The sequence below is a fragment of the Eurytemora carolleeae genome, unplaced genomic scaffold, assembly GCF_000591075.1.
Source record: "Eurytemora carolleeae unplaced genomic scaffold, Eaff_2.0 scaffold1544, whole genome shotgun sequence".
Classification (NCBI taxonomy): domain Eukaryota; kingdom Metazoa; phylum Arthropoda; class Copepoda; order Calanoida; family Temoridae; genus Eurytemora; species Eurytemora carolleeae.
Genome location: NW_019397502.1, coordinates 38,514 through 49,509, shown reverse-complemented (window position 1 = coordinate 49,509; position 10,996 = coordinate 38,514). Strand labels below are relative to the sequence as shown.

General features: G+C 32.9%; 1 protein-coding gene and 1 long non-coding RNA gene across 3 annotated transcripts in view; both read left to right on the top strand.

Moving 5' to 3' along the window:
- The window catches only part of LOC111714616 (kelch-like protein 18), a gene marked incomplete in the record, with an annotated part of 10,605 nt that extends 4,026 nt beyond the window's left edge, over positions 1-6,579 (top strand). The window contains 8 exon segments of the mRNA XM_023489764.1: positions 1,153-1,277; positions 1,507-1,591; positions 2,892-3,016; positions 4,148-4,214; positions 4,586-4,675; positions 5,199-5,260; positions 5,608-5,632; positions 6,481-6,579. Of these exon segments, the coding sequence (XP_023345532.1) occupies positions 1,153-1,277; positions 1,507-1,591; positions 2,892-3,016; positions 4,148-4,214; positions 4,586-4,675; positions 5,199-5,260; positions 5,608-5,632; positions 6,481-6,579 (678 nt within the window).
- A 6-nt stretch (positions 6,580-6,585) lies between these two features.
- On the top strand, positions 6,586-10,207 carry LOC111714617 (uncharacterized). Of its 2 annotated transcripts, XR_002768018.1 has the most exons (4): positions 6,586-6,725; positions 6,911-7,876; positions 9,575-9,682; positions 10,155-10,207. It is a non-coding gene; the product is annotated as an uncharacterized LOC111714617 (long non-coding RNA). The 2 variants fall into 2 exon arrangements; XR_002768017.1 differs by lacking the exon at positions 6,586-6,725 and having other exon boundaries at positions 6,848-7,876.
- The last annotated feature ends 789 nt before the right edge of the window (positions 10,208-10,996 follow it).

The following is a 10,996-nucleotide window of genomic DNA, read 5'->3' as shown; positions in this document are numbered from 1 at the left end:
GGGGGGGGGGGGGGGGGGGGGGGGGGGGGGCACTGGACAGGTTGGATTGGATATTCAGAGTTCGTCTTATTTTTAATATTTTCAGATCCAGTCACCAGTGTCGAGATCTACTTGATGAAGCCCGTGATTACCATCTCATGCCGGAGAGAAGACCCTTACTCAAATCCTTTAAATCCAAACCCAGATGTTGTAAGGTACAGGGTTTCCCACTAAAAATGATAAGTAGAGGGAGAAATCGTTAAATATACAGGGTGTCTCTGAAAAAAGTGTGTTAAGGTATTTTAGCAAAATAAATATAATTCAAATGTGCAAAAAAGTGGTTCGAGTAGGTACATTACCCACAAATGGGGGGTAAGGGGACGTGGATGAAACATCTTCTCTAAAATGTCTTTTTATTTATTTTATGATTTTTGACCTTTTTTGGGGAATGAAGTGTAGGCAGGCACATTTCCCTAGATAAGGTGGTTTTCAAGTTATGGTAAAAATATTTGCTATGTAACAACATCTAAATGCTAATACACATTAAATTGCTAAATTGTCGACTTCCTAGACCACAATGTTATGGGTCTCACTGTATTTTTCTCTGAAGTCACATATTTTTCCCAATTGAGTTAAATGAAACCTTTTAAAAACTCCAAATATACTAGGGAAGGAATGACTTCGGAAGAAATGCAGTTATACAGGGGGTCCATATTATTCAATCCAATACGATCCCAGATGTTGATTGATTGATATTAGGGGGCAGAAATAAACAATGATGTTATTGTAAACAATTTGAAATACAATGTCAAGTTTCAGATAAAAATCCATACTGCAGAATTTATACTGCAATAGAGTATTTATTTTTCTGTATATCATAATTTATCTCTTATATTGATTATTGATATTCACATTTTTTAACATCCCAAATGCAGTACACATTTCTGAAGTGGGGTACACTTGCCAAAGTTCACAATGACATAGAAAGCCTCATGCCCCTAAATGTACTTAAACCCCGATACCATTGAGATTAGAAATGGAATTATATGGACCCCTGGTTTTATTTGTCGGATTCGTTCTAGCTGCGAATTCCTCGCCTAGCTAGCCTGGTAAATCGCAGCTGAATCATCTCTAGATAATGTTTAACAAATCGGATAATTGTTTCTATTCCAGGACCTAGTCGGGGTAATCTACGCTGTGGGCGGGCAAACCAAATCCGGGAATAGTTTAAGCACTGTAGAAGTATTTGATCCTATTGTTGGAAGATGGAGGGATGCAGAAGCTATGTCAATGCTCAGGTCTGTAGTTCTTTATTTTTATCCGGATCTAGATCCTAGACCGTATAATAAAAGGATCCAAATCCACTTCCTAAATTAATATTCAATTTTTAGTTCACCAAAAACATTTCGCTTAATTTTACAAGGAGACTTTTTATTGTTCACATAAATTTCCTTTCAGTCATCTTGAGTTTTCTACATATATAATAATGATGTGACGTGTCTAATAATTCTTTTGTTATTATTGTAGATCCCGAGTTGGGGTTGCAGTTATGCAGAACCGTCTCTACGCTATAGGAGGCTACAATGGGCAGGAGAGATTAAATACAGTGGAGGTAAGCACTCCCTTTATTGGAAATAGAATATATACATGAAGGTGAACACTCCCTTTATTGGAAATAGATTAAATACATTAAGGTGAACACTCCCTTTATTGTAAATAGAATAAATTCATTAAGGTGAACACTCCTTTTAATGGAAATAGAATAAATACATTAAGGTGAACACTCCCTTTATTGGAAATAGATTAAATACATTAAGGTGAACACTTCCTTTAATGGAAATAGATTAAATACATTAACCCTATCCCTGCTGGGGTGCTTGAAAACCAGGATACACTGGAGGGGGGGTCAATTTGCCTCCCCTCTAAATCCAATGCTTTGATGTCCAAATATGACAAATGATACAATATTGGAAAGCTTTTATGCTCTTCTTTTAGTATTTGCAAAAAAAATTGACAATTTGCAAAAATTGGTTTTTTTTTGCAAAATATACATTTTTAAAAAGCCCTTGACCATGCCATTTCAAATATGCAAAAATATATTCAAAATTTTGAATAACCATATTATGTGTAAATAAGAAAACTAAAAATGTGCAAATTTCTTTCGATGGGTTGTGTGCAAATAATTTGCAAAAAATTCTTCGAAAAATTTGTGCAATCCGTTTCCTTGTGTCATAGGCTTTCCAAAAAGCTAAATTTTATCAAAATCTGACAAGTGAAAGTGGGTCAAAACAAATATTTAGTTTGTTAGAGGAAAAAGTAGTCATTCAGGCAGTGTGCCTACGGACTCAGACAGTTAGTATAAAAGCCCGGTTTTAGACCTAAAAGGAGGGCTAGAGTATGTGAAAAAAACTACATGGGGGGGGGCAAATTGACCTCACCCCCAGCAGGAATAGGCTTAAGGTAAACACTACGTGTAACGGAAATAGATTAAATACATTATGGTAAACACTACCTTGAAAAAATATAAAAAAAATATTCACTTTGATTGAAATAGATTTAATACATTAACACTACCTATATTGGAAATAGATTAAATACATTTGATGTTTATTTGCTGATCCTTCCATTTTAATGGGGGCGATTCAAATAAATAATGTGAACGACGTCGTTATTTAGCTTACAGGTGTTAAATTCTGACATTTTTTTCTAGAACAGAAATCCGCAGACTTGAGGAGAAAGCTATCTATATCAGATAGATTTTTGATTAGACAAAGTGAAAATCTGACATGTTAATCTGACATGTTAATCTGACATGTTAATCTGACATGTTAATCTGACATGCCACTCGTTAAATGGAGAGTCACTTAAAATTACGGCTATAAGCCCTGGAATAAAATTAAAATGCTGTTAAGGTATTTAACGCAAACTCTAAGAAGTGGAGCCGTGTAGCCTCCATGAACTGTAAGAGAAGCGCTGTTGGTGCTGTTGCGCTTGGTGATCATCTCTATGTTTGCGGGGGCTTCGATGGTATCTCCAGGTTAGATCAAAACAAATTATTTAGTTTTTGGATTACTCCGAGGATCCCTAAAAGGGTTGAAAGCAGGAGTTATCGCGGTTAACATTAAAGAATTTCTTGTTATTCTTGCGTTAGTAAAACACGGCAGACTTAATGATATGACGTAGGAATTTTTTAAAATATGGATTTTTTTTCATTCTTTGAATATCAGTTTTTTGTGTTTCTTTTTTAGCATAAATGGGGTTTCTTCTTTTTTAAAGCAATTTACCATCCAATATATTTATATGAACATTTAAATACAGTCACTGTCGTCATTATAATAAAAACATTTTCTACACGCCCCTCCCCCTCAGTAAAGAGAAAAATATTACGTTTTCATGCCAGTTAGAGAGAATAGATAAAGATTGGGGTTACAAGTATCAATCAATATTTAAGTTTTCCGATCCATTTCCTCGTATCCTAAATTTTAGATGAATTATATGAGTTGTTTTGGGATGAGGAGTGGATTATATGAACAGTGCTAAAGATCCAATTAATTTTAATGAAATTCCTGTCTTGCTAATTAAAATTTTTTTTTTAAATTTTAAAAATTTTCTTCCTTTTTGGCAAATTTTTATTAATGTTTTGAGAGCTTAGATGAGATTATGTTCTGGATGTTTTAGTGCAGATAAACTCTAAAATAGTTGTTTTCTGAGTTACTACAGAGCTGAGATTTTAAAAGCTTAAACCCTAGTAAAACCCGGTCTTATCGTTTACTTAGACCCGAATAAAGCTCAAGAAAAGACTCGGGTTTTGGACGACCTGGGGTTTAGTAAAATCTTACTGCCTTGGGGTTTTCGCTCTTGAAGGTTCGGGTCTTCAAAAGCTGATGATCGTAAATTTTGTAAAACTATTCTACTTATACATTAAAAATCTTGGGATTTATTAGTAGTGTCAAATTTGATCATGGTATGTAATAAAGATACTATGAAAATAATTAATCTACGTAAAGTTTGAATTTTCGAAAATTTATATCTCCTTGTCACAGCTGATATGTCTGCTACAGATAGAAAGCTTTCTAAGCAGTCTTTCATTGGTAGAATCAGAACCAATTCTAACTTGGGGTTTAGCTGAGCTCGAGTCCTTCAATAGACCTGAATTTACTCTGTTAAGTTTGGATACAGTTGAGAGATATGATCCTGAAGAGAATAGCTGGAGTATGGTTGCTAGCATGACAAAGGTAAGAACTTTATGGCGGACAATTTGCCCGTGGAAGCGTTGACACAAGTTTTCTTATCTGCCATAGGATTTGCGGACAAGCAGTCTTATCCGCCAAAGCATTGGCGGTTTAATCGTCTTAATATCCACAGTATTTGCAGACAAGTGCTTTATTTGCCGCAGCATTGGCGGACAAATTGTTTTATCTGCCATACCATTGGCGGACAAATTGTTTTAAGAAATACTTAAAAAAATTATTCCTGTTGCCCCCTGTTGATATACATTTTTTCATGGATTTAAGAAACATGGACTGAAAAACTATACTTCTATTTAAAATTTTAGTTTATTCTAAAGTTTTAATTTTTTTATATTTCATAAGTTCGTTTTTTTCAGCATCGTTCTGCGGCCGGTGTTGTTGAGCTGAACGGTAAAATCTACGCTTTGGGCGGGCATAATGGTCTATCTATATTCGATAGTGTTGAGGTAGGCCGAATAAACGAGGAATAAACGTGGAATTAACAGTTTATTTACATCCCCGCTCTTTCTCCATCTAAAGGGACGAACATTTAAGGGGTCCTCTTTTTACAGAGTATCACGTCCAATCACAACCGTACATGTTAGAACTTAATCTGCTGAATTCTCATAATTTCATCCTAAACGCATCAATCTCAAAACACTTTTATACAGAAACTAAAATAGATTTTGACAGTGGCTTTAAACCCCCATCATCCTTCCCTTCTACAATACATCAAAAAAAATTTGCAAATCTAAGAAAAAAAAACGCAAAATATGAACAAATATGATATTGGTGATTTCTTGAAAATATTTACCTCTCCCTAAAAGATGACATACACTGAATTTCCAGTTTAAATCATATTAGTTTTCTATCCAGCAATTTAGCTGTTGGTAAAATTCACTCAAAAAATATTTTCTGTTGGTCAGAAAAACTCTTTTGAGAGCTGAAAACCAAGAATAAACAAATGTTTAAATAAGAAACTTGGTTTAGGTTTACGATACTCATAAAGAATGTTGGACGGAAACTGTTCCTATGCTGTCCAAACGCTGCAGGTTAGAAATTCAATTTTATTGTAATTGTTATTTTATTTGTAAAGATCTTAATTATTTTTTTATCCGTAATTTCTAATGTCTATTCTCTAGCTTTCCAGTTGTAACTATTGTCTAGTTTAAGCTTAATGTCTATTGTCTAGTTTAAGCTTAATGTCTATTGTCTAGTTTAAGCTTAATGTCTATTGTCTAGTTTAAGCTTAATGTCTATTGTCGAGTGTCTAGTTTAAGCTTAAAGTCTATTGTCTACTTTAAGTTTAAAGTCTATTGTTTAGTTTAAGTTTAAAGTCTATTGTTTAGTTTAAGCTTAAAGTCTATTGTTTAGTTTAAGCTTAATGTCTATTGTCTAGTTTAAGCTTAATGTCTATTGTCTANGTTTATTTATCTGTTCCGTGGAGTGCTTTGATCCAGATACACATAAGTAGGTTTATTTATCTGTTTGTGGAGTGCTTTGATCCAGATCCTCATAAGTATGTTTATTTATCTGTTCCGTGGAGTGCTTTGATCCAGATACTCATAAGTAGGTTTATTTATCTGTTTGTGGAGTGCTTTGATTCAGATACTCATAAGTATGTTTATTTATTTGTTCCGTGGAGTGCTTTGATCCAGATACACATAAGTAGGTTTATTTATCTGTTTGTGGAGTGCTTTGATCCAGATACTCATATGTAGGTTAGTTTATCTGTTCCGTGGAGTGCTTTGATCCAGATACTCAAAGGTAGGTTTATTTATCTGTTCCGTGGAGTGCTTTGATCCATATACTCATAAGTAGGTTTATTTATTAGACGACTTTACAAAATTTATATTGTTTTTTTTTTAGGCCATTAAAAGACAATATTCAAGGCAGAGGAATTAATTTATCTTTGTTATCGTCATATTTTATGAGTTACAGTTAGACTTTACAGTCTCATCCTTTGTGGGTAACCCTGTATGTAATATGCATAAAGGGATTTTTCTAATATTGATATTGAGTACAGGCAATGTTAATTAGTTGTCAGCACTACAGGGTTACCCACAAAGGATGAGACTTTAGAGACGACTGTACAGAATTTATTCATGATTGCCTTTTCAAGACAAAAGACTTAATTTAACCTTGAAATCATAATATGTAAGAGTTTTAGGTCGTCTTTACAGTCTCATCCCTTTTGGGTAAACCTGCATCTCATGGAAATGTTATTGTGAACTGTTAAACCATGTTGTTTTTCTATTATATATAATTCTAGGTTGAGAAATACTGCCCTGATACGGACAGATGGGAGTTTGTTGCACGGATGGAGTCCCATGAGGGAGGAGTGGGAGTGGGAGTTATTCCTATGGTGTAAATGCTTTAAAGTCCTGTTTATGTTGTATAGCTTTGTTTACAAATTAAGTGTTCTTCTGTTTCTGGGAGAAATATAAACAATGCTCCTCCAAGAAACTAATGTACACTCTATTTCTAAACATATATACCTTTATTGGCAGCTAAATAGTAAGCCTCGCCCTGAGGCCGTTCCTTCCATAAACTACATTTGTCGACAACTTGACGTCTCCTATATTGGTCGTCAAATGTACGGAGAAATATCTATCTGTCAAATAAGAATTTAGCATGAGACATCTAGCGGCCAACATTTCGTCCCCCAAAGTACGTGAACTACACGACCACTATTTATGGAGAGAACGGGCTCTGATGTGACCATTGGGGTTCCACAATCCACCTAGTGATGTGCATTCAGTTGATTCGTTTTTGGGTCGTTTTTCCTATAATTTCTTGAAAAGCAATGTTTTCAAAATTGTTTATTCTAAACATTTGTTTTCGTCAAACTACGTCAAATTTTGACCCTGACAGATTTATGCAAAACACGATGTAAAAACGATCCGAAAACATTATACAGTTTTTAAATCTTGAACGTTTATTAATTTTTTTCTTTTATGAACGATAAACAACAATAGTTTCACATTCTGATCCTATGATTATACCAGGAACCTTATATCTAATGGTAGGAATGTTAACAATATTCCTCGCAGAGACTGGAGTACACTTATATGAAAACTAAGATTATTAGGGTTGCTGGACTCTGGGATATTTTTTGGTTATAGCTATTTTGTATTATTTTATTATCTTTAATTCAAAAGACCTCAAACGTTTTCAAGAACATGATTATTTAAAGATAAGATGGATATCGAACGTTTTTAAAATCTAATTAAAACATAATCTTTATTGTGAAAAGACCAGGTGATACTCAATAAATTTACACACAAATGACAAACTAAATTTATGCTTAAATCTTTCCCTACAGCTTGCATAGAATTGGCCGAATAGAAAAAAGATGAAGCTAGATTGTTAAGCTCATCACTTAAGTGAATAATATGCTTTAAATTTGTAAAATTCGATCCAGTGTAAGTTGTATTTGCTTCCATTTTAGATTTCTGCAGCTTATTTTATATAAAATTAAAGCATTTAGTATTTTATTGTAGACATTTTTACTGTGATGTAAATGCATTTATGATATTTCACAAATATTCAGCTGTACGGTGTACACTATAAATTTTAGAAAAAATGGCGGGATTGGACCAGAACCGCGGCAAAAATTCTGTTCTGCGGCATGTTAATTTAAACTCTGTCCAACAACCGGGTTTAAGGTATGGAAAACTTACGAAGGAAAAATATATCTTTTGATCAAAATTTTGTTATTCGATAAACGTTTTTGGCAAATATCATTTAGACATTTTAACTACATAGTTGCCACTTGTTCTTAAATTTAAGATTAGGCTTAAGAACAGCAATTCGTTCTTAAAGTTCTTAATTTTCGGAGGGAAAAGCTCTTTAATTTTCAAAACTTCTTTTCAAAATTTTACATAAAAATTGTTTTCTCTACATTTTCATCAAATGTCACCTTTAAAAATATGATGAAGAAAAAATTCTTGTTTTTGTACTTCATCAAATAGTTCCTCTTATATTTTATTCAAAGTTCTGATTTAATTCTCTAAACCTCCTTCTGTAAATATGTTTCTTTTTTACATTTTAGTATATTAGGTTCAGGAGATAGATAAGAATTCAAATTATAAATGATAAAAGTGTGGTTTTTGAGACATTTTTTCAAGCCCAGCCAGAAGGAGGGATGTGTAATTTTTAACATATGTCAGAAAAAGTGAAATTTAATTACTTAAGAAGATTGATTTTCAGTTGATTAATATAGGAAAAATATAAACGAATTCCATTTTTAGGTCACCTTATTTTTTAAAAAGATAAAATATTTTGCTAAATTATAACAAAACGTTTAAACTATAGCTGTAGTGTACAATAGTTCCATGTTTACTGTTTAGATTAGGACAGTGTTGAACATTTGTTGTATTTTTTAAGATGTTTTAAATGATATTTTTTAACATATTTAAGATTCATATATTTTCTCTGGATGTTAAATTTTTAAAGTCACTACTATTAAAATGTTTATGCGGGTTGCATTATGGTTCAGGTTTCGGAAAATCAAACCAATGAAAAATGTTTGAGGTGTCAAAGTAAGATGACTAACGAAAGCAGTTTTCATAGGATTAAAAGAAAAAGAGTATCAAAGTATTCAATGATTGGCCACAACAAACAGAACAATTCGAGATCAAAAAGCTTATCTCAAGCAAAAAACTTATCAAAGTAATGTTTGACATAAAAAAGAGGATTTTAAAAAAAATTCAAGTTTTTCATATTTTTCCAATTTTTGTGGGATTTCAAAAAAATGTTCTTAAAATAAAAAAAAGTTTGCCATTTCAAAAATATATTCTTAAAAATCTTAATTTTGGAAAATGTACCTAATTTTGTTCTTAATTTTTGCCAAAAACTTTTAGATAAATCTTTAATTTAAGAACAGCGTTCTTAAATGTTTGGAGGGCAGTGGGCAACTATGTAGTTACAGTGGTCGGCGTTTATAATTATACAATTAAGACGAATTTTGTATTTAAGTTTTGAAAGCTTTTTTCTAATACCAAGCTTACAATATAACAAAGAGAATCTGTTAGCGGACAGTTTGTTTTTGTTTCCATAGTTGGCCAATTTCTTACTCATTTAACCATAGGTACAACTATAGTTCGTATCTATCTATCTACACTGCTCTGGTACGGCGTAACTATAGTGTGACTATGGTTCTACCTATGGTAGAGTGTTTAAGAAATTGGCCAAGTATAATCCATGGTTGAAAGCCTGTTAGAAATCTAAATCGAAAGTCGTCTTCATTGTATTGGTTTGTAGGACGAATACTGTATCAGTATTCAGCTGGAAGATTGATTGGTTTAAAATATGTATTATTTAATTTGGTTTCTCTACTCAGAATTTTTTTTTAATAACTTTAGGGAAAGAGGTCAGGTAGGTCAAGTAGGTCAAGGGGGTCAGGTGGGCGTTCTTCAGCTCGGCTCTCCACTAATCCTTGATGGAAGAAAGTGTATTGAAATCTCAGATAGGTAATTTTTTATTTTTTAAGTTTCTTAATGCAATTATTTCTACTCGGCGGGACCCTTCTGTTACTGGGTTGTAAAGTGTATACGTAATATTAAGCGATCCTCACATTTATGAGTTCCATGTCTGATTTACATCAGTACCTCAGCAAATATGTCTTAATAGCAATGAGGAAGATATCGTCGTTTTTCTAGCTTTCAAGAGATACATTTGTAAATATCCTCCCAGTTAAACATAAATTCTCAAGTCACTTGTAGTCAGGGAAACATTATAATTTAAAATGATCAATTTTCAAATTTAAAGATGAGAATATCTTTACCAATTTTGTTGAGAGGAAGGTTTAAAGGGTATTTACGTGAATCCGGCTTGAACCTCTCTTAAAATAGTTTGTAACTACGTCTACATTTTCTTTATGAAATTTTCATTAAAAACAGATTTGAAAATATGGTTGGAGATTTACTTCTATTTTTTTATTAGAAATTATAATCGGTCCAGTCCTGTCAGTGTCAGTAACCAAGGACTGTCTCAGGTATTCTTTAATTATAAATAATCAAACAACTTGTTATTAAAATTATCCTGGGATACATTAGGTCTGGCGGGGGTATTGGGGCCCAGTCTATACATTATTTGCTTGTTTGTATCCGACCGATCCGGCCCAAATTTTGTATGGGAAAAATCATGACCCCAGGAAAGATTTTCGTATCATCAGAATAAAAAATCTGCCTCGAAAAATTTTCGATTTTCGGAAAATTAAATGTTGTGAAATAAGACGGGCTCGAAGCGTCATAAAAGTCAAGTTTTTATGTTTTAAATAGATTTATTTTTATTAAGGTGTAATGTAACAAGTCCTGTCAAGGACTTAAGTAATTATAAGCAATACTATTTATAATTATCAATTTGTATAAACTTTTCAAGTGATAAAACCAGAAGGGTGAAAATATGTTTTAGGCCAGAGCATCAAAATATATATATTTTTAAAAAATTTTTCCACACTTGTTTCTGAATTTTTCCAGGCTATAATTGTAAAAAAGTGAAAACTATGAAATCCATGGGCAAATCAGTCCCCCTGGAATGTCTAAAAAGTGTAAGCCCCCCCCCCCCTGGGGAAAATTCCTGTATATGCCACGGCTACAACAGGTTATGGAGCCTTGCGCTGCGGCCAAATGATCAATTATAGCCATGTAATACATATGAGATCTATGTACAAAGTTGATAGGGTTGGGGTCCAAAAATCGTTCTCTAGTAAACTATATAATTTGTGAACATTTACATGATTTGTACACTTTGAACTCCCTTTCAGGCTGAAAGGGACTGAAAAA